The 23,297-nt window shown below is 43.3% G+C and overlaps 1 protein-coding gene across 3 annotated transcripts; it reads right to left on the reverse strand.

Annotated features, from left to right (window-relative positions):
- Window positions 1–889: 889 nt before the first annotated feature.
- LOC310714259 (serpin B6-like) lies at window positions 890–22,173 on the reverse strand. Of its 3 annotated transcripts, none has more exons than XM_083519572.1 (8): window positions 21,939–22,173; window positions 14,594–14,771; window positions 14,221–14,358; window positions 12,508–12,625; window positions 12,268–12,410; window positions 11,829–11,996; window positions 10,474–10,858; window positions 1,823–1,985 (listed from the first exon to the last, which is right to left on the reverse strand). In XM_083519572.1, exons 2-8 carry the CDS (start codon window positions 14,759–14,761, stop codon window positions 1,963–1,965), a joined length of 1,143 nt encoding a protein of 380 aa, XP_083375698.1. In that variant the 5' UTR covers window positions 14,762–14,771; window positions 21,939–22,173; the 3' UTR covers window positions 1,823–1,962. The 3 variants fall into 3 exon arrangements, with proteins under 3 accessions (XP_083375700.1, XP_083375698.1, XP_083375699.1); XM_083519573.1 differs by lacking the exon at window positions 21,939–22,173 and adding an exon at window positions 21,152–21,177; XM_083519574.1 differs by lacking the exons at window positions 10,474–10,858; window positions 11,829–11,996; window positions 12,268–12,410; ... (2 more) ...; window positions 14,594–14,771; window positions 21,939–22,173 and adding exons at window positions 2,963–3,130; window positions 3,402–3,544; window positions 3,657–3,774; ... (1 more) ...; window positions 5,739–5,916; window positions 7,533–7,831 and having other exon boundaries at window positions 890–1,985.
- Between the last annotated feature and the right edge of the window lie 1,124 nt (window positions 22,174–23,297).

A 23,297-nucleotide genomic window follows, 5' to 3' on the forward strand; every position in this document is an offset into this window, starting at 1 on the left:
GCTTGTACAGTTCAGAGGAATCTCTGGGTATGTGGTGATTAATCTGTGGACTATTCTGGAGAAGTGTTGGGATTTGGGTGTCCTGCCCATAAGAGTGTGTTTATGAGGAGTGTTGAAATGAAAAGCACGGCGGGACACCATTTGATCTACTGAAAGCGACCAGATTGTTGTTAACCATGTGGGGAACCTGGGTAATAAACGTATTCATGCCTTCAATTTGTTGCCCAATACACACAACTACGATGCTTAAAACAAAGGTCAGACTACCTGGGTGAGATTATGATGCCCTGCTAGAACCATGTTGAGGCCTGAGAAGGAGATCCTGCTATAGTTTCTAAGACCATTGCTATTCGGAAACAAGGACGGGTACCAGTTAGGATTCTGACCCTGGTGATGCTGTGTTGCAACTGAGTAAGGTTAAGCATAACGGACAGTTTGTACATAAATGCAGAGGACAAACTTCTAATGCCTGAAATGCAAGCAAGCCGTGAGGAAACAGAAGTACCAGAATGTGCCTATCAGTGATGCAGAAGGAGAACTCAGATCACAACGCCTGAAGAAAATACGTATAGGAACATTAACCATTTCTGCAGAGCAGAGACTTGACTCAATTAGAACTTGTCAAAGGACGTTCTCCCAGAAGCCTCTGGATTTTGCATGCATTTTCCATACTATCCCAACTGGTCCGGAATATATCCTCCAGTTTGGAACAGGTTCTGTCTAATTGCTCTTTCTTTGTACTAACCAGCTGGTGAGATGATGAATATATAAAATAAATAAATAGAGTGCTGTCAATGATTTTAATGCAAGTGGGCTGCACTCCGTGTCATGTGGCACAGGGAGAGAAGATAAGAGCTTTAAAAAACTACTGTTTTGCACAGTGGAAACATAATTTTCAAAACTACATTTATTGCTTTAAAATGCATGTTTTACAGACAATGATGACTGGCATTTAGAGAAGAATTAAGAATGTGATGCTGCACACTTTTGTACAGAGACAGATTTGGGCAACAGAAGGAAGGCAGAAAAGCTTATAGAGATAATGTCTAAAACAGCATTAGGCCTCAATGTGATGCCTGTGGTATTTCAGCCTGCTCCTAAGCATTTATATTCAGATTGCCAACCTTTTTGCAACAATGAGGACATTTGGAATTTTGAGAAACTGCTATGGGCGCCAGTCACAACATGGCTGCCATGGAGCGTGTGGCATGACACAAAATGGCTGTTGGCAGAGGAGAGAAAGAGAGGCAAAGCTGGTGTCAACATTAACTTGGCAGGAAGTTCTCTTATGCATTTTTTATTTTTCGGAGTGTGTCTACCATGGGAGGTACCAGTGGATTCACTGCACTGGCAACTCCATTCTATGACAAAGAGAATCTGCCAACGAAGAGGGTGCTTGAAGATGAAAGGGTGGTTTGCTTCTAATTTTATGGGATGCTGAGATGACCTTATTACAATGGTGGCTGCTGAGGCAGCTGCTGCCTCAATGCCCTCTTCATTGATCTCCACAAAGGACTTGTGATACACCTCTGACAAAGCCAAGTCACTTTTCTTTGACATTCCTGAGAAGTTAGCTTGCTTCAGGGAGAGCAAAACCTACCATAGAAAAGAAGGCTTTGTGTTTTGTTGTGCCGAATGAAGAAGAGAAAGGGATGGTCGGCTGTGACACAGGGCACAATCCTAGCACGCCGCTTAGTCATTACAGCAGCAGTAGCAGCAGCGGCCTCAGTTCCCTCTTCGTTTACCTCTACAAAGGATTTGTGAACAACCTTAGACAAAACCAAGTCATTGTTGGGAGACATCCTAGAGAAATCCGCCTTGCTTGGGTCAAACGCCTTAGCCATTCCCATGCTGCTCAGAACAGGCTTCAGGTCGTATTTTTCCTCCAGTTTAAATTTGGGTAGAGACAGCTGAACTTCAGTTAGGTCCATCTTCTCAGGGTTAATCCAATCCTTGAGTTTCTCATAGGTCATTTCTCTCTCCAGCTAAAATAAGACAAATACAAGGCATTCAAGGAAAAAAGGAAATCCTGGCTGCATATAAAAATCCTCACATTTCTTACATCAAACCATTTTCACTGGATTCACAGTGACTCAAATGACTCTATGTACATCACTTAAACTTGTTTCACAATTGCCCTGTCTGTCCAGGTAGAATTCCTTTCTGCTCAACTTGCTTTTATGCCTTCCATCTTTCTGAATAAGACAGAACACTGGCAGACTTAACTATGCTTATAGAAATATAAACAGCTATATTAAACATATATTGCTCCTTCTGGGGTAATTTATCCACCTTTGGTTCCCCCCACCCTGTACTCAGCTCTCACCTGTGGCTCCTAGAAGCTGTCAGCATGTTGAACAATGTTTATAAATTGTATACCTATATTTTAGCTGAAAGAATTAGGAAAATTCTCCAAACTATTATACAGTATAGTAATGGACCTAAAAGGTATCTAAAGCCATTTGCACATGCAGAATGCAGGCACCATATATATAGAAATGAGCAAACCAGTGATATTTTAGAGAGCAGGCTGGCAGGCAGGACCCATTACTTACATTACAGGAGCCTATACAATACAAAACACTGTTGCTATGTGTAGGTTTTATTTTATTTGTTTTTTATCTTATATTTTGGAAATGTACATCTAGTTTTTTTCCTTTACGTCTTTTGGGGGGCCCCAAAAGAGTGGGACCCTAAGCTATAGCTTGTTTAGCTTATACGTAAATTCGGCACTGACTCCAAGGAGGTCATTTCGGCGCTGCTGGCATGGTGGTTTGACTTCACCCCTGGAGGCACACTCCATTGTCTCTCGAAACAGATGCCAACAATATAATAAGTTACACTGGGCACTTGGAAGAATCATGTAGAAGCTGGAAGCTAGAATGCTCTTGTCATGTACCAACAAGGGCAATTTTTATGGACAAGAATTTAGATGGTTTTATTCTCAGCAACAATGCCTCACCTTTTCCAGGCCTGTAGAATTATCTGCAATCTCATCAGGAAGCAAGATGATCATGCTGAGCTCGTTTTCAACATAAGGAATCTCAAGAATTTTGGTGCGAAGTTCCGATATGTATGTCATGTTGAATTTAGCTTTCTTGAACATCATCTGCACTGGTTTGCTTTCATTCTGCAAATGGAGAAGAATTTCGTTTTAAGCATATAATCTTTTCTATTGCACTGCTTGAGCTGCTCTGCACCTTGTTTACTGTTCATCCTCTGTTGTCTCCGCAAAATAATGTCCTTAGGACATGTTGGGAAGGGAAATCCTACCTGGTCAACTGATGAAAGAAAAAAACAGAAGGAGGGAACACTCCAAATATCACAATGTATGTAATTTAATCAAAACGATAAAGACTGTTTGCTCAGTGATGTGCTTCACATTATTTCCCACCTCATACCTTGCTAATTTTGAACGGCCTTTCCTGTGTGTGATCTTTGCGGAACTGATTTGCCCAGTTTCCCTTGAAATAGATAGCATTCACCAAGACCAGCCTTGTACTGGAGTCAATTATTCCTGGGGCGAGCAGATTTTGGATTTTACCTTGAAGAGGGATTAAAGAGCTGTTTTAATAAGAACATATTTTTTAGACACAAACGCATATTTTAAGAACTAAACCTCAGACAATATGGAAGCCCAAGAATTTGCTACTCACTTGCTGTCTGTTCTTCCACCCAATTATTAATGTATTTCCTGGAATCCTCTGATGCTTTAATGAAGTCTAGTTTCTCTAGACCTGCTCGATAGAATTTCTGGCTGGAGTCTATGAATGACTTAAACAAATATGTTTCAGAATTAAAAGCTATATATGGATCTGTATATATCATATACACACAAACTTTGATTTCATTCTGGTTTTGTTCCACAGAAAAGAGGGGGAGAGAAGGATGTTTTTTCCATTTTCATATACTAAAAGATGTGAAACACGTATGCAGATGCTTAATTTAACTTCAGTTGATAAGAAAAAGCTCATGGCATGTGCAATAGATTCCTATCAGCCAAAACAGATAAACTGAACCGGATCCAAACAAACTTCTTTTGCTCAAGAATACACATAGCAATCCTTGTCTTGTTCTTATATATGAGAGTCCTACATGAAAGGTCCATATGCAGGATGCTAAATGCTTTCCAAGATTTGCCCCTGTATCAATCCTGCTCAATGCAGGCAGATAATGAATTCCAATGTGGTGTTTTTTCTTTCCATTCCTCTATGGAGGAAAAAACGTTACGTAAGCAATACTTATTTGTCTCCAAATTTGGTTACTCTTTGCAAAGTGCCAACTACCTGTTGTATTGCAGTTGTTTTTTTAATGTAATTATCCTCTTGGCTTGATCTAGCAAAAGCTCCTCTTAGTCTAACATTCTGTCCCTGGAAGCTCACAAGCATGTCATAAAATTAACACACATTTCTCTATAATGGCCTGGATTCAAAGGCCCATAAACAGATGGGGAAATGCAGCAGTGCTGGTCTGTGAACTCTTTGTGCAAACGCTGGGGGACTTTGCCTTTCAGGTCCCATGACAGATTACAACAATTGATAATTCTGTACGTATTACATATATTAAAAAGTCACAGCAATGGCCTGGGTCCTGAAAACACATAGGCCATAGGGTAAAGAGGTGCATCTTCAGACTGGCCGACGAGACAGTATAACACCCGTCCTGAAGGACCTACATTGGTTCCCAGTATGTTTCCATGCACAAGTCAAAAGTGTTGGAGCTGACCTTTAAAGCCCTAAAAAGCCTCGGCTCTGTATAGTTGAAGGAGCGTCTCCACCCCCATCGTTCAGCCCGAACGCTGAGGGCCTTCCGGTGGTTCCCTCCCTGCGAGAAGCTAAGCTACAGGGAACCAGGCAGAGGGCCTTCTTGGTAGTGGCATCCGCCCTTTGGAATGCCCTTCCATCAGATGTCAAGGAAATAAGCAACTATATGACTTTTAGAAACATCTGAAGGCAAACCTGTTTAGGGAAGTTTTTAATGTTTGTAGTTTTCTTCTGTTTTAATGTTCTGCTGGGAGCTGCATAGAGTGCCTGGGGAAACCGAGCCATATGGGCAGGGTATAGATAATAAATATTATTATTATTATCCCAGCTAATGTCCTGGTGCCAAGTAAGGACAGGGGAAAAGAGAAAGAAATGAATCTATCCACCAAGTAGATTGGCTGGTACAACCTGCCACCTGGACTCAAGCTGATCACTGCTGCTAATTCAAATGTCCCTTTCAGTTTGATGGAAGGTTTTACTGGAAAGTAGAGAACGGATAGTGAGTCCTTAGCTGCGTTTCTGATCTGCGACAGAACACGGTTCACTATCTGAACAGAGACCACTTCCTCTTCTCTAGCATATTTGTAAACCATGTAACTTACTGAAATAAACTCATAGGAAGTTTCTCCAAAGAGCCTGTTGGCTAGCCTAAGCAAGTACTTGGTGTCTGGCTTGTTGATTTCAGAAATAAGTTTCTCGTATCCCTGGTGAAACTCGATGTCGTTGGTCACAGACAGCACCTGTAAGACAATAAATGGTTAACAGATAATGTTAAGTACAGTAATTTAAATACATTAATCTACGTACTCCTTTAAAACTGTATTAGTTGAAAAATCCATGCCTTTCAGCAAACAAGAGAGTGAAATACTGTAAATGCATATTTCAGCCTGACCTGCTACAAAGAAAAGGAAGCACCATGCATGGAGGCAAAAGTCAAGCTCCCCGATCCCCTTAATAGTATTTATCTGGATATACCTTTGCCATTTGGGCTGCAGTGTTCCCTGCCGCACCCAGAGAGACCATCGTCAAAGCAGAAGAAATGCTCAACGGAGAAAAAAACACGTTCGCTGTATTATCATTTTGACTTAGCTTCTTGAACAGATTGAGGGCAAAGGCACTGTTTGCTGCAGTGAGGCGGTCCATGTCTTATAACCTACGAAACAAGCACAGAGAAGACAGTCATCCAGTTTATCTGCTCGGAGGTCACTTTTACAAGAAAAACCCCAAACCTAAGCATTTGTTTTCAGATCCCACACGTATCCAAATGCATATCAACCTGTAATTCCCATGCTGGAACATTTTCATGCTCTCCAAAATGCCACCCACTCACCGTTTTCTGGTGTGGGGGAGGCTGCAGCCCACAGAGGATCCGTCAATCACATGCTACATTTCGTTAGATGAAAGCAATGGCCAGCAGACAGTAATTTGCAAAAATGCCCAGGAGGAGAGTAACATTTGCCCTCACTTGATTTCTAAGAAGATCAGCTTTAAATTAAAAGTCTATTGCATCTTATATGCCACATTACCCCCTTTGGGACATACAGTGGTACTTTGGGTTAAGTACTTATCGTATTTTTTGCACCATAACACTCACTTTTTTCCTCCTAGAAAGTAAGGGGAAATGTCTGTGCGTGTTATGGAGCGAATGCCTGTGGGTGGTGGTGGTGGGATCTGCTGCAGTCGTGAGGAGAGGATCCATACTTCCCCTTCCTTCCCTCCTCTGTGGTTACAAAGCATGGATCCACATGGATCCTCAGGATTTTTGCATTGGGCTACTCCAAACTCACTGTCAGATCACATCTGTGGCCACAGCATGGACCACAAAAATCATATATCCACTATTTCATTTAGAATATTTTTTTCTTGTTTTCCTCCTCTAAAAACTATGTGCGTGTTATGGTCTGGTGCGTGTTATAGAGCTAAAAATACGGTAATTCATCCCGGAGATCCGTTCTTAACCTGAAACTGTTCTTAACCTGAAGCACCACTTTAGCTAATGGAGCCTCCTGCTGCTGCCGTGCCGCTGCACTATTTCTGTTCGCATCCTGAAGCAAAGTTCTTAACCCGAGGTACTATTTCTGGGTTAGCGGAGTCTGTAACCTGTAGCGTATGTAACCTGAAGTGTATGTAACCCGAGATACCACTGTAAAGCATCATTTGAGAGCCTGTTGTCCCTCCCCACTGCATAATTCTAGCCTCAAAAACAGGACTATTAAAGCCTCAGGTCGCAGAATTAAGTTAGCAAGCCAACAGCTATAATAGCCTGACTTTCGCAATTAAGTCTATGTTTGATAAACCGTGTCCTGAAGGGGATCAAGCTTGCATGAAGTCCTGTTTGATGCTTTTATAACTATGTTGTGACTACTGGCACTAAGATGTACAAATCTTTCAAAACTCCTTCTACCAATATTAGGGCAGGCATGTCCAAAGTCTGGTTCGGGGGTTTAATTCGGCCCCTTCTGTCCTGGGGTAAAATCCTAAAAAAAAATGCTCAGCAACTTCAATCCTAAAAAGAAGCTCAACAACTTTGGTAGAGAAACACAGTATGGAAAGCCGCAGCTATTAAATTTCTGCCTGTGTCGTGCAGCTGTTCAAAGGACAGAAGTGTGCACAGAAGTGCAGGTCCCACAGGTGACAACACCCTGAGACCCTCCCAGATTACTTACTTCCTCAACAAAGGAAGTCCCAGACAACATCAGGACCCACCGCCTTTCCTTTAAAAGACACGCAACAGAGACAAATGGCACCCCAAAGAGAAGAGGACTGTACCGGGAGAAATGCGCGCGGCTGTTACGCACGGATCGCAGGAAGGGCTCCGGCTGCGAGCAAAGAGAGGCACCGAGTGGCGACGGGAAACCCGAGTAGGAGGTACGAAACCATCCCGTCCTGCCAGGGGAGGCGCTCCTGCCTGTGACTCGGCCCCTGACTCAGCCGCTCTCTAGGAACCTAATAGGGAATAAAAAAAGGAGCCGCAGCCTCGATCCCCGCAAGTTGGCGGCCGGCTTCCATTGCCACTGAGCATGTGCAGAACGGCTCGCACATGCCCAGGAGGAGGAAACGAAGCCGCTGCCCGTCTTCTTTTTCCCCGCCGCCGCCTGTTTTTTCAGAAACGGAGAAGCCTCTCGGAGCAGGAAGGTGGCGCTGCGAAAGCGCAATTGCGCCCTGCTCGCGCTGGTTGTTGGCGCTGCAGAAGTAATCCCCGCAGGCTTACTCCCGAGTAAGGGCGCCTGGCTGCGCAAACCCGGGGAACCTGACATTAATACAAACAATGCAGTTTATAGGGTAAAGCTCATATTCTTTTACTTAGTGTCGGCGTCGCTTGGATAGATCCTCTTTCTATTCGCTGATTGTTAAATGTTCGGAAGAAGTCAGAAGCCCAAGGCAGTGTAAGTTTATTCAGCATTTGTCAGTGACAACAGCTCACTCATAGGAAAACAAGAACCAAACTGACTGGACAACACGATAATAATGCCGAGGATGAACTGACCGTTGACAGTTTGACAGTTGAAAGAGCATGCGCTTACTTGCCATTAGAACGCAGGTCCATAGCTGTCAACTTTCAGATTAGAAAATAAGGGATCAGCAGCCTCACCAGTCCAGGGGACAGTCTATGGGATATCTAACAATCCGGGATAGCAGCGGGAAACGGCGTTGGAATAAGGGAATTTCCCGCAAAAAAAGGGAAGGTTGACAGCTAAGTGTTCATCTACCAACGCTTCTGCGATTGGTTAGAATGCGCCTTGTAACATAAAATGTGTTAAACTCAATACATAACACTGATTTATTGCCTTTCCTTGGTAGTGAGAGAGGTTGTGTGTGCGGGGAGCCTAGGGTTATTCTATGAACATGAATGTCTTGCAACGAATGAAATTGATCCCTAGAAAATACAACCTGAAAAAAGACACGACGCACATACTTCTGTAAACCAAGGAACCACTATGACCTTTGGGTGAAATCAGCTCCTTTGAGGTGTGTATTCTAGATATGCAGGTTTGAATCCTTCTGGCAATAGTGAGTGTTGAAATATCTTTTTCCCGGACATGCTGGGGGAAGGATGTGAACATCCAGTCTGATTTTTTGATGACTGCAATATTCTCCGGAAAGATTGGGTAAGCTTGTACAGTTCAGAGGAATCTCTGGGTATGTGGTGATTAATCTGTGGACTATTCCGGAGAAGTGTTGGGATTTGGGTGTCCTGCCCATAAGAGTGTGTTTATGAGGAGTGTTGAAGGAGTCCCATCTCTTCAAATGAAAGCACGGCGGGACACCATTTGATCTACTGAAAGCGACCAGATTGTTGTTAACCATGTGGGGAAACTGGGTAATAAACGTATTCATGTCTTCAATTTGTTGCCCAATACACACAACTACGATGCTTAAAACAAAGGTCAGACTACCTGGGTGAGATTATGATGCCCTGCTAGAACCATGTTGAGGCCTGAGGAGGAGATCCTGCTATAGTTTCTAAGACCATTGCTATTGGGAAACGAGGATGGGAACCAGTTAGGATTCTGACCCTGGTGATGCTGTGTTGCAACTGAGTAAGGTTAAGCATAACGGACAGTTGGTGCATAAATGCAGAGGGCAAACTTCTAATGCCTGAAATGCAAGCAAGCCGTGAGGAATCAGAAGTACCAGAATGTGCCTATCAGTGATGCACTTGAAGAAAATACGTATAGGAACATTAACCATTTCTGCAGAACAGAGACTTGACTCAATTGGAACTTGTCAAAGGACGTTCTCCAAGAAGCCTCTGGATTTTGCATGCATTTTCCATACTATCCCAACTGGTCCGGAATATATCCTCCAGTTTGGAACAGGTTCTGTCTAATTGCTCTTTCTTTCTACTAACCAGCTGGTGAGATGATGAATATATAAAATAAATAAATAGAGTGCTGTCAATTATTTTAATGCAAGTGGGCTGCACTCCGTGTCATGTGGCACAGGGAGAGAAGATAAGAGCTTTAAAAAACTACTGTTTTGCACAGTGGAAACATAATTTTCAAAACTACATTTATTGCTTTAAAATGCATGTTTTACAGACAATGATGACTGGCATTTAGAGAAGAATTAAGAATGTGATGCTGCACACTTGTCATGTACAGAGACAGATTTGGGTAACAGAAGGAAGGCAGAAAAGCTTATAGAGATAATGTCTAAAACAGCATTAGGCCTCAATGTGATGCCTGTGGTATTTCAGCCTGCTCCTAAGCATTTATATTCAGATTGACAACCATTTTGGAACAATGGGGACATATGGAATTTTGAGAAACTGCTATGGGCGCCAGTCACAACATGGCTGCCATGGGGCGTGTGGCATGACACAAAATGGCTGTTGGCAGAGGAGAGAAAGAGAGGCAAAGCTGGTGTCAACATTAACTTGGCAGGAAGTTCTCTTATGCATTTTTTATTTTTGAGAGTGTGTTTACCATGGGAGGTACCAGTGGGTTCACTGCACTGGCAACCCCATTCTATGACAAAGAGAATCTGCCAACGAAGAGGGTGCTTGAAGATGAAAGGGTGGTTTGCTTCTAATTTTATGGGATGCTGAGATGACCTTATTACAACGGTGGCTGCTGAGGCAGCTGCTGCCTCAATGCCCTCTTCATTGATCTCCACAAAGGACTTGTAATACACCTCTGACAAAGCCAAGTCACTTTTCTTTGACATTCCTGAGAAGTTAGCTTGCTTCAGGGAGAGCAAAACCTACCATAGAAAATAAGGCTTTGTGTTTTGTTGTGCCGAATGAAGAAGAGAAAGGGATGGTCGGCTGTGACACAGGGCACAATCCTAGCACACCGCTTATTCTTTACACGAGCAGTAGCAGCAGCGGCCTCAGTTCCCTCTTCATTTACCTCTACAAAGGATTTGTGGACAACCTCAGACAAAACCAAGTCATTGTTGGGAGACATCCTAGAGAAATCCGCCTTGCTTGGGTCAAACGCCTCAGCCATTCCCATGCTGCTCAGAACAGGCTTCAGGTCGTATTTTTCCTCCAGTTTAAATTTGGGTAGAGACAGCTGAACTTCAGTTAGGTCCATCTTCTCAGGGTTAATCCAATCCTTGAGTTTCTCATAGGTCATTTCTCTCTCCAGCTAAAATAAGACAAATACAAGGCATTCAAGGAAAAAAGGAAATCCTGGCTGCATATAAAAATCCTCACATTTCTTACATTAAACCATTTTCACTGGATTCACAGTGACTCAAATGACTCCATGTACATCACTTAAACAAACTTGTTTCACAATTGCCCTGTCTGTCCGGGTAGAATTCCTTTCTGCTCAACTTGCTTTTATGCCTTCATTCTTTCTGAATAAGACAGAACACTGGCAGACTTAACTATGCTTATAGAAATATAAACAGCTATATTGCTCTTTCTGGGGTAATTTATCCACCTTTGGTTCCCCCCACCCTGTACTCAGCTCTCACCTGTGGCTCCTAGAAGCTGTCAGCATGTTGAACAATGTTTATAAATTGTATACCTATATTTTAGCTGAAAGAATGAAGGAAATTCTCCAAACTATTATACAGTATAGTAATGGACCTAAAAGGTATCTAAAGCCATTTGCACATGCAGAATGCAGGCACCATATATATAGAAATGAGCAAACCAGTGATATTTTAGGGAGCAGGCTGGCAGGCGGGACGCATTACTTACATTATAGGAGCCTATGCAACACAAAACACTGTTGCTATGTGTAGGTTTTATTTTATTTGTTTTTTATCTTATATTTTGGAAATGTACATCTAGTTTTTTTCCTTTACGTCTTTTGGGGGCCCCCAAAATTGTGGGACCCTAAGCTATAGCTTGTTTAGCTTATACGTAAATTCGGCACGGACTCCAAGGAGGTCATTTCGGCGCTGCTGGCATGGTGGTTTGACTTCACCTCTGAAGGCACACTCCATTGTCTCTCGAAACAGATGCCAACAATATAATAAGTTACACTGGGCACTTGGAAGAATCATGTAGAAGCTGGAAGCTAGAATGCTCTTGTCATGTACCAACAAGGGCAATTTTTATGGACAAGAATTTAGATGGTTTTATTCTCAGCAACAATGCCTCACCTTTTCCAGGCCTGTAGAATTATCTGCAATCTCATCAGGAAGCAGGATGATCATGCTGAGCTCGTTCTCAACATAAGGAATCTCAAGAATTTTGGTGCGAAGTTCCGATATGTATGTCATGTTGAGTTTAGCTTTCTTGAACATCATCTGCACTGGTTTGCTTTCATTCTGCAAATGGAGAAGAATTTCGTTTTAAGCATATAATCTTTTCTATTGCATTGCTTGAACTGCTCTGCACCTTGTTTACTGTTCATCCTCTGTTGTCTCTGCAAAATAACGTCCTTAGGACATGGTGGGAAGGGAAATCCTACCTGGTCAACTGATGAAAGAAAAAAACAGAAGGAGGGAACACTCCAAATATCACAATGTATGTAATTTAATCAAAACGATAAAGACTGTTTGCTCAGTGATGTGCTTCACATTATTTCCCACCTCATACCTTGCTAATTTTGAACGGCGTTTCCTCAGTGAGATCTTTGCGGAACTGATTTGCCCAGTTTCCCTTGAAATAGATAGCATTCACCATGAGCAGCCTTGTAGTGGAGTCAATTATTCCTGGGGCGAGCAGATTTTGGATTTTACCTTGAAGAGGGATTAAAGAACATATTTTTCAGACATAAACTCATATTTTAAGAACTAAACCTCCGACTATATGGAAGCCCAAGAATTTGCTACTCACTTGCTGTCTGTTCTTCCACCCAATTATTAATGTATTTCCTGGAATCCTCTGATGCTTTAATGAAGTCTAGTTTCTCTAGACCTGCTCGATAGAATTTCTGGCTGGAGTCTATGAATGACTTAAACAAATATGTTTCAGAATTAAAAGCTATATATGGATCTGTATATATCATATACACACAAACTTTGATTTCAATCAGGTTTTGTTCCACAGAAAAGAGGGGGAGAGAAGGATGTTTTTTCCATTTTCAGATACTAAAAGATGTGAAACACGTATGCAGATGCTTGATTTAACTTCAGTTGATAAGAAAAAGCTCATGGCATGTGCAATAGATTCCTATCAGCCAAAACAGATAAACTGAACCGGATCCAAACAAACTTCTTTTGCTCAAGAATACACATAGCAATCCTTGTCTTGTTCTTATATATGAGAGTCCTACATGAAAGGTCCATATGCAGGATGCTAAATGCTTTCCAAGATTTGCCCCTGTATCAATCCTGCTCAATGCAGGCAGATAATGAATTCCAATGTGGTGTTTTTTCTTTCCATTCCTCTATGGAGGAAAAAACGTTACGTAAGCAATACTTATTTGTCTCCAAATTTGGTTACTCTTTGCAAAGTGCCAACTACCTGTTGTATTACAGTTGTTTTTTTAATGTAATTATCCTCTTGGCTTGATCTAGCAAAAGCTCCTCTTAGTCTAACATTCTGTCCCTGGAAGCTCACAAGCATGTCATAAAATTAACACACATTTCTCTATAATGGCCTGGATTCAAAGGCCCATAAACAGATGGGGAAATGCAGCAGTGCTGGTCTGTGAACTCTTTGTGCAAACGCTGGGGGACTTTGCCTTTCAGGTCCCATGACAGATTACAACAATTGATAATTCTGTACGTATTACATATATTAAAAAGTCACAGCAATGGCCTGGGTCCTGAAAACACATAGGCCATAGGGTAAAGAGGTGCATCTTCAGACTGGCCGACGAGACAGTATAACACCCGTCCTGAAGGACCTACATTGGTTCCCAGTATGTTTCCATGCACAAGTCAAAAGTGTTGGAGCTGACCTTTAAAGCCCTAAAAAGCCTCGGCTCTGTATAGTTGAAGGAGCGTCTCCACCCCCATCGTTCAGCCCGAACGCTGAGGGCCTTCCGGTGGTTCCCTCCCTGCGAGAAGCTAAGCTACAGGGAACCAGGCAGAGGGCCTTCTTGGTAGTGGCACCGCCCTTTGGAACGCCCTTTCATCAGATGTCAAGGAAATATCAACTATATGACTTTTCGAAACATCTGAAGGCAGACCTGTTTAGGGAAGTTTTTAATGTTTGTAGTTTTCTTCTGTTTTAATGTTCTGCTGGGAGCTGCATAGAGTGCCTGGGGAAACCCAGCCATACGGGCAGGGTATAAATAATAAATAATAATATTATTATTATTATCCCAGCTAATGTCCTGGTGCCAAGTAAGGACAGGGGAAAAGAGAAAGAAATGAATCTATCCACCAAGTAGATTGGCTGGTACAACCTGCCACCTGGACTCAAGCTGATCACTGCTGCTAATTCAAATGTCCCTTTCAGTTTGATGGAAGGTTTTACTGGAAAGTACAGAAGGGATAGTGAGTGCTTAGCTGCGTTTCTGATCTGCGACAGAACACGGTTCACTATCTGAACAGAGACCACTTCCTCTTCTCTAGCATATTTGTAAACCATGTAACTTACTGAAATAAACTCATAGGAAGTTTCTCCAAAGAGCCTGTTGGCTAGCCTAAGCAAGTACTTGGTGTCTGGCTTGTTGATTTCAGAAATAAATTTCGCGTATCCCTGGTGAAACTCGATGTCGTTGGTCACAGACAGCACCTGTAAGACAGTAAATGGTTAACAGATAATGTTAAGTACAGTAATTTAAATACATTAATCTACGTACTCCTTAAAAACTGTATTAGTTGAAAAATCCATGCCTTTCAGCAAACAAGAGAGTGAAATACTGTAAATGCATATTTCAGCCTGACCTGCTACAAAGAAAAGGAAGCACCATGCATGGAGGCAAAAGTCAAGCTCCCCCCTCCCCTTAATAGTATTTATCTGGATATACCTTTGCCATTTGGGCTGCAGTGTTCCCTGCCGCACCCAGAGAGACCATCGTCAAAGCAGAAGAAATGCTCAACGGAGAAAAAAACACGTTCGCTGTATTATCATTTTGACTTAGCTTCTTGAACAGATTGAGGGCAAAGGCACTGTTTGCTGCAGTGAGGCGGTCCATGTCTTATAACCTACGAAACAAGCACAGAGAAGACAGTCATCCAGTTTATCTGCTCGGAGGTCACTTTTACAAGAAAAACCCCATACCTAAGCATTTGTTTTCAGATCCCACACGTATCCAAATGCATATCAACCTGTAATTCCCATGCTGGAACATTTTCATGCTCTCCAAAATGCCACCCACTCACCGTTTTCTGGTGTGGGGGAGGCTGCAGCCCACAGAGGATCCGTCAATCACATGCTACATTTCTTTAGATGAAAGCAATGGCCAGCAGACAGTAATTTGCAAAAATGCCCAGGAGGAGAGTAACATTTGCCCTCACTTGATTTCTAAGAAGATCAGCTTTAAATTTAAAGTCTATTGCATCTTATATGCCACATTACCCCCTTTGGGACATACAGTGGTACTTTGGGTTAAGTACTTAATTCATCCCGGAGATCCGTTCTTAACCTGAAACTGTTCTTAACCTGAAGCACCACTTTAGCTAATGGAGCCTCCTGCTGCTGCCGTGCCGCCGCTGCACTATTTCTGTTCTCATCCTCAAGCAAAGTTCTTAACCTGAGGTGATATTTCTGGGTTAGCAGAGTCTGTAACCTGTAGCGTATGTAACCTGAAGTGTATGTAACCCGAGATACCACTGTAAAGCATCATTTGAGAGCCTGTTGTCCCTCCCCACTGCATAATTCTAGCCTCAAAAACAGGACTATTAAAGCCTCAGGTCGCAGAATTAAGTTAGCAAGCCAACAGCTATAATAGCCTGACTTTCGCAATTAAGTCTATGTTTGATAAACCGTGTCCTGAAGGGGATCAAGCTTGCATGAAGTCCTGTTTGATGCTTTTATAACTATGTTGTGACTACTGGCACTAAGATGTACAAATCTTTCAAAACTCCTTCTACCAATATTAGGGCAGGCATGTCCAAAGTCTGGTTCGGGGGTTTAATTCGGCCCCTTCTGTCCTGGGGTAAAATCCTAAAAAAAAATGCTCAGCAACTTCAATCCTAAAAAGAAGCTGAACAACTTTGGTAGAGAAACACAGTATGGAAAGCCGCAGCTATTAAATTTCTGCCTGTGTCGTGCAGCTGTTCAAAGGACAGAAGTGTGCACAGAAGTGCAGGTCCCACAGGTGACAACACCCTGAGACCCTCCCAGATTACTTACTTCCTCAACAAAGGAAGTCCCAGACTGTTCAGTTTCTGTTAATTGGTTCTCGTGGGAAACTTGCAGATTCTAGCTTCACCAATTAACTCAAGCTGGTGTCAATTTACTCTTGGCAGAAAGCCCAGGTCTGCTTGACCTAGAAACTACTTGCTCTGATTGGTTAACGAGCAGCACTCAACTCTGTTATCAAGGGATTGCTAGCACAGTTTGGGGTTAGGTGTGTTAGGAGTTAGAAGTGCTGTGTATGGTTTTGAGAGAGAGAAAGAGAGGATTTATTTTGCTTTTATTTGTATGCAGAAACTCTGCTGGTTTTATTTTTCCTTTTAATAAATCCTGTAAATAGTTATTCTGAGTCTAGCTGACTAGTCATTACCGCCGCAACTAGCTTCCTCGCTGTGCAGGAAAACTCTGCTACGTTTGGGCTAAAGCCAGTAGGGCTATGCCTGACACTTCAAAGTTCCATGAGGTTATGGGCATTGTGCTGCCAGCCTGAGTTGTGGTGGTGTCAGCATCAACGGTGTTGGTTCCAGTAGTTCCAGAAGTTGTTGTTCCTGTCGGTGCAGCAGATGGACACTGGCTGGTTCCTGACTGTGGTGAGCTGGTGACGCAGTGGACACAAGGACAACAGCTGCAGCGTGTGAGTGCTGGGTGCTGTGGTTCCTGTTTTCTCTCTCGGTGGTCGTGAGTAGCTGGTTCCGGGTTCCAGGGACATCGCTCTCAAGATGGCCTCACAACCAGTTCAGATGGCTTTTGAGCGTCTGAATGACTCCAATTACTTGCTGTGGTCGGAACGCATGCAGGCAGTGCTGCAGAGGGATCGTCTCTGGCAAGTGGTGAGTAAGTTTCCTACGAAGCCTGATGATGAAGACCTCGATAAAGACCAAAGAGCAAGGGCCACAATTGTCTTGGGGCTGGAAGATTCCCAGTTGCCATATGTGAGGGGAATCAAGACAGCTAGAGGTGTGTGGCAAGCACTTAAAGAACTCCATGTGCGTGAGACAGCGGTTTCCAAGCTGTTCATTCGCAAGGCATTGTACAAGGCAATGTTACAGCCTGGGGTTACAATGCAGGAACACCTACACAGTTTACAGTTAAAGTTTGCTGCACTACAGGAAAGAGACTGTGCATTAGACCAGCAGGAGAAGGTGGCTATTATTTTGAGTTCTCTCCCGGAAAGCTGGGATAATTTAGTTTTGTCTCTAGAAGGCATGCAGGAGCGTGATTTATCAGTCAGTTACGTTACTGGGCGTTTGATTGAAGAATGGCAGAAGAGGCAAGAAAGGTTGTTGGCTGCAGAGGCTTCTACAGGTGGACAGTTTGGAAGGAGTTCTCATGCCGTGCCAGAGGTGAAGCAAAAGCAGCGTACTGGTGAGGAGTCAGCGTTTGCTGTTAGGCGTTGTTTCCGATGTGGGTCTTCAGCGCATCTAAAACGACAATGTCCGGAGTTGGTCAAGTCTCAGTTGCCGGTGCAGGAGCAGAGACGAGATCAGCAGCAGCAGCAGCGTAAAAAGAAATTCTTCAAACAAAAACAGTCGGCTCAGCTGGTGACCGGCGAGGTCAAGATTGCTGATGAGAAACAAGCTGTCTGGGTGGTCGATTCTGGAGCGTCTCGGCACATCGTGAATTCAGATGAATTGTTTGTTTCCAAGAACTCAGCGCAGCGCAGCCAGGTGGCTCTAGCAGACGGAAGTACTTCCGAAGTGATTTCGGGGGGTGCAGTTTTTGTTCCTTGTCTTCGTGAGTGCCTGCAAAATGTACTTTGTGTGCCTTCATTAAGGAGCAATCTGATGTCTGTAGATTGTTTGCTAAAAGCTGGGTTTAAAGTGTATTTTGAAGGAGACAGTTGCATTATTAAGAAGGCTGGTGAGATTTTAGGCACTGCTAAGTCAGAGGGAGGTTTGTTTTGGCTTAAAGCAGGATCTCAAGTTGCAGCAGTAGTCAGTAAATCTCAGCCTGCAGTGAATAACAAAGCTATACATGACAACTGTGTGCACTTATTGCATAGGAAAATGGGGCATGCTTGCTGGAAAAGTGTACTAAAAATGTCTGAATTGGCTGATGGGGGTAATTTAAAGAGTTGTAACAAGTACCTTGATTGTAATGTTTGTAAAAAGGTTAAAACCCACAGAGTCTCTTACCCCAGAAGTGACAGAGTTAGTGAGTCACCGCTACAGCTGGTTCACATGGACGTAATTGGTCCATTTGCTGTAAGCAGGGGTGGAGCGCGTTTTTCACTAACAATTGTGGATGACGCCACGCGTTATTCTTGGGTTTTTCCCATGAAAAATAAGGGTGACGTGTTCACTAAGTTTAAAGGCTGGGTGGCATCTGTGGAAAGATTTCTGTCCATTAAACTCAAAAGGATTCAGACGGACAGAGGTGGCGAATTTATGTCAAATGCCTTTAAAGATTGGTTACAAAAGCGTGGCATTGGGCATAGAAAAACCAACGTTTTTTCCCCAGAGGAGAATGGCGTTGCAGAGCGAAAAAACAGATCTTTACAAGATATGATGTTTGCCATGCTTGATGATGCTGATTTGCCCATGTCTTATTGGGAGGAGAGCATGCTCACCGCGTGTTATCTCCAAAATAGGCTCTTTCATCAAACAATAGGTACAACCCCGTACTTTAAATTGTTTCAGAAAAAACCTAAAATTGACCATTTGCATGTGTTTGGATCAAAAGCCTGGGTATTAATTCCAAAACAAATGAGGAAGAAGGGAGATCCTAAGACCAAACAGTTAGTGTTTGTGGGTTACCAGGAGCTGGGAAAAGGTTTCCGCTTTGCTGAAGGGACAAATGGCATTGTGATCTCCAGGAATGCCAGTTTTTGTGAACATAGTGGCTGGGAGAGACTACATGCCAATACTGAGGTTTGGTTTGAACCTTCCCAGGAGCTCCATGACTCTGAAGGTAGACACAGAGAATCAGAGTCTGAGGGGGAGGAAAGTTCAGATAAGAGCTCTCAAGAAAGTGGAGTTAGCCAGAGACCAGTTGCTAAGCAACAAAAGAGAGGTCGTAGTTCTGAGGAGGAAAGTGGGTCAGAAGAAAAATTTTCTCCCAGAAGATCTAAAAGACAAAACAAAGGAGTGCCTCCGGTGCGTTTTTCTCCTGATACTGCAAATGTGTTTAGTGTAATTGCAGAGCCCAAGAGTTTTCAGGAGGTGTTAAAGTTACCAAAAGAGGAGGCAGAGCACTGGAAACAGGCAATGGAGGAAGAGATGTCCTCTCTGAATGAGCACAAGGTTTTTACACCAGTAGCAGCGCCTGAGGGGGCAAAGATTGTAGGCTGCAGGTGGGTGTACAAACTTAAACCTCTGGTGACAGGAGAGTACAAATACAAAGCTCGTTTAGTGGCTCAAGGATATTCTCAGAGGCCTGGAAAAGATTATGACGAAACTTTTTCCCCTACTGCTAAGGGGGACAGTGTAAGGCTGATTTTAACGCTTGGAGCAAAGAGAAAACTCCTGTTAAACCATTTTGACATTCAGACTGCATATTTACATGCACCAATATCAGAAGACCTGTATCTAGCCGAACCGCCTGGTTATGAGACAGGTTCCAATAGAGTGTTAAAATTAAACAAAGCTCTATACGGTCTCAAACAGGCTGCAAGATCTTGGAACAAATGTTTCCATGAGGCCTTAGTGTCATTTGGTTTCAAGCAGAGTACAGCTGACAATTGTGTTTATGTACGTGGTACAGGCAGTGATCAAGAGTTTTGTCTGATTTATGTAGATGATGTTTTGTATGCCTGTAAAACAGATAAACAAACTAAAAGATTTGCCAAGCAATTGTCCAGTAAGTTCAAAGTGAAAGACTTAGGCCCGGTTAGGACATATCTAGGGTTGGAAGTGTGCTGGGCCCAAGATGGCAGCTGCCTAATTAGTCAGCAGAACAAAGTTAAACAACTACTGACTACATACAGGATGCAGGATTGCAAAGGGGCAGCAGTGCCTATGGATCCAGGTTTCATAAAAACACTTCATATAGATGAGAGTCCTGAATTTGAACATCCTGATGTATATCACTCTGTAATTGGAAGTTTATTGTATCTAGCACAGTGGTCCAGACCTGATATTAGCTACGCTGTAGGCATATTAAGTAGATTGGTCTCAAAACCCACACTAAATGCCTGGAAAGGGGTAAAACAAGTTCTGAGATACCTCAAACAGACAATTGGCTATATGTTACAATTAAATTCTTCCAAGGACGAAATGTTGAGTTGCTACTGTGATAGTGACTGGGGAAATTTGCCAGATAGAAAATCTGTCACAGGACTAGTCATAATGGTCGGTGGAGCTTTAATCAGCTGGCGGTCACGCAAGCAAGACGTTGTAAGTGTGTCATCAACGGAATCAGAGTACGCCGCATTGAGTGAATTGTGCAACGAGGTGATTTATTTCAAGCATTTGTTAACAGATTTAAATGTGAATTGTGGAGAACCAGTACAAGTTTACATTGATAATCAAGCTTGTATAACCTTAAGTAAAACAGAGGGTTTCAAATCACGTTCAAAACATATCTCTGTAAAATACCAAAATGTACGTTGCTGTGTACAAGACAATGTAATCACCTGTACTTATGTATCAAGTGAAGAAAATGTAGCAGATGTATTAACTAAACCACTGGCAAAGATAAAGAACAAGCGAATGTGCAAGGGTTTAGGTTTGCTGGAAAAATGATCTCCTACATAGGTGTATTTGATGTTAATTGTTCAGCAGAATCTGTGAGGGGGTGTTCAGTTTCTGTTAATTGGTTCTCGTGGGAAACTTGCAGATTCTAGCTTCACCAATTAACTCAAGCTGGTGTCAATTTACTCTTGGCAGAAAGCCCAGGTCTGCTTGACCTAGAAACTACTTGCTCTGATTGGTTAACGAGCAGCACTCAACTCTGTTATCAAGGGATTGCTAGCACAGTTTGGGGTTAGGTGTGTTAGGAGTTAGAAGTGCTGTGTATGGTTTTGAGAGAGAGAAAGAGAGGATTTATTTTGCTTTTATTTGTATGCAGAAACTCTGCTGGTTTTATTTTTCCTTTTAATAAATCCTGTAAATAGTTATTCTGAGTCTAGCTGACTAGTCATTACCGCCGCAACTAGCTTCCTCGCTGTGCAGGAAAACTCTGCTACGTTTGGGCTAAAGCCAGTAGGGCTATGCCTGACACTTCAAAGTTCCATGACAGACAACATCAGCACCCACCGCATTTCCTTTAAAAGACACGCAACAGGTACAAATGGCACCCCAAAGAGAAGAGGACTGTACCGGGAGAAATGCTCGCGGCTGTTACGCACGGATCGCAGGAAGGGCTCCGGCTGCGAGCAAAGAGAGGCACCGAGTGGCGACGGGAAACCCGAGTAGGAGGTACGAAACCATCCCGTCCTGCCAGGGGAGGCGCTCCTCCCTGTGACTCGGCCCCTGACTAAGCCGCTATCCAGGAACCTAATAGGGTGGGGAGGGGAAGGAGCCGCAGCTTCGAGCCCCCAAGTTTGCTGCCGGCTTTCATTGCCACTGAGCATGTGCAGAACGGCTCGCACATGCCCAGCAGGAGGAAACGAAGCCGCTGCCCGTCTTCTTTTTCCCCGTCGCCGCCTGCTTTTTCAGAAACGGAGAAGCCTCTCGGAGCAGGAAGGTGGCGCTGCGAAAGCGCAATTGCGCCCTGCTCGCGCTGGTTGTTGGCGCAGCAGAAGTAATCCCCGCAGGCTTACTCCCGAGTAAGGGCGCCTGGCTGCGCAAACCCGGGGAGCCTGACATTAATACAGACAATGCAGTTTATAGAGTAAAGCTCATATTCTTTTACTTAGTGTCGGCGTCGCTTGGATAGATCCTCTTTCTATTCGCTGATTGTTAAATGTTCGGAAGAAGTCAGAAGCCCAAGGCAGTGTAAGTTCATTCAGCATTTGTCAGTGACAACAGCTCACTCATAGGAACACAAGAACCAAACTGACTGGACAACACGATAATAATGCCGAGGATGAACTGACCGTTGACAGTTTGACAGTTGAAAGAGCATGTGCTTACTTGCCATTAGAACGCAGGTCCATAGCTGTCAACTTTCAGATTAGAAAATAAGGGATCAGCAGCCTCACCAGTCCAGGGGACAGTCTATGGGATATCTAACAATCCGGGATAGCAGCGGGAAACGGCGTTGGAATAAGGGAATTTCCCGCAAAAAAAGGGAAGGTTGACAGCTAAGTGTTCATCTACCAACGCTTCTGCGATTGGTTAGAATGCGCCTTGTAACATAAAATGTGTTAAGCCCAATACATAACACTGATTTATTGTATTTCCTTGGTGGTGAGAGAGGTTGTGTGTGCGGGGAGCCTAGGGTTATTCTACGAACATGAATGTCTCGCAATAAATGAAATTGATCCCTAGAAAATACAACCTGAAAAAAGAGACGACGCACGTACTTCTGTAAACCAAGGAACCACTATGACCTTCGGCTGAGATCAGCTCCTTTGAGGTGTGTATTCTAGATATGCAGGTTTGAATCCTTCTGGCAATAGTGAGTGTTGAAATATCTTTTTCCCGGACATGCTGGGTGAAGGATGGGAACATCCAGTCTGATTTTTTGATGACTGCAATATTCTCCGGAAAGATTGGGTAAGCTTGTACAGTTCAGAGGAATCTCTGGGTATGTGGTGATTAATCTGTGGACTATTCCGGAGAAGTGTTGGGATTTGGGTGTCCTGCCCATAAGAGTGTGTTTATGAGGAGTGTGGAAGGAGTCCCATCTCTTCAAATGAAAGCACGGCGGGACACCATTTGATCTACTGAAAGTGACCAGATTGTTGTTAACCATGTGGGGAACCTGGGTAATAAACGTATTCATGCCTTCAATTTGTTGCCCAATACACACAATTACGATGCTTAAAACAAAGGTCAGACTACCTGGGTGAGATTATGATGCCCTGTTAGAACCATGTTGAGGCCTGAGAAGGAGATCCTGCTATAGTTTCTAAGACCATTGCTATTGGGAAACGAGGACGGGTACCAGTTAGGATTCTGACCCTGGTGATGCTGTGTTGCAACTGAGTAAGGTTAAGCATAACGGACAGTTGGTGCATAAATGCAGAGGGCAAACTTCTAATGCCTGAAATGCAAGCGAGCCATGAGGAATCAGAAGTACCAGAATGTGCCTATCAGTGATGCAAAAGGAGAACTCAGATCACGACACTTGAAGAAAATACGTATAGGAACATTAACCATTTCTGCAGAGCAGAGACTTGACTCAATTACAACTTGTCAAAGGATGTTCTCCCAGAAGCCTCTGGATTTTGCATATATTTCCCATTCTATCCCAACTGGTCCGGAATATATCCTCCAGTTTGGAACAGGTTCCGTCTAATTGCTCTTTCTTCATACTAACCAGGTGGT

This window comes from Podarcis liolepis, assembly GCF_965112155.1.
Source record: "Podarcis liolepis genome assembly, chromosome: 8".
Lineage (NCBI taxonomy): Eukaryota > Metazoa > Chordata > Lepidosauria > Squamata > Lacertidae > Podarcis > Podarcis liolepis.

Excerpts from the sequence above, each read along its gene's own strand:
- LOC310714259 (XM_083519572.1), bottom strand. The coding sequence starts at position 14,761 with ATGGACCGCCTCACTGCAGCAAACAGTGCCTTTGCCCTCAATCTGTTC. Across the intron at positions 12,411-12,507 it reads GGTGGAAGAACAGACAGCAA|GTAAAATCCAAAATCTGCTC; the intron begins GTGAGTAGCAAA and ends TCCCTCTTCAAG. Across the intron at positions 10,859-11,828 it reads ATTCTACAGGCCTGGAAAAG|CTGGAGAGAGAAATGACCTA; the intron begins GTGAGGCATTGT and ends GTCTTATTTTAG.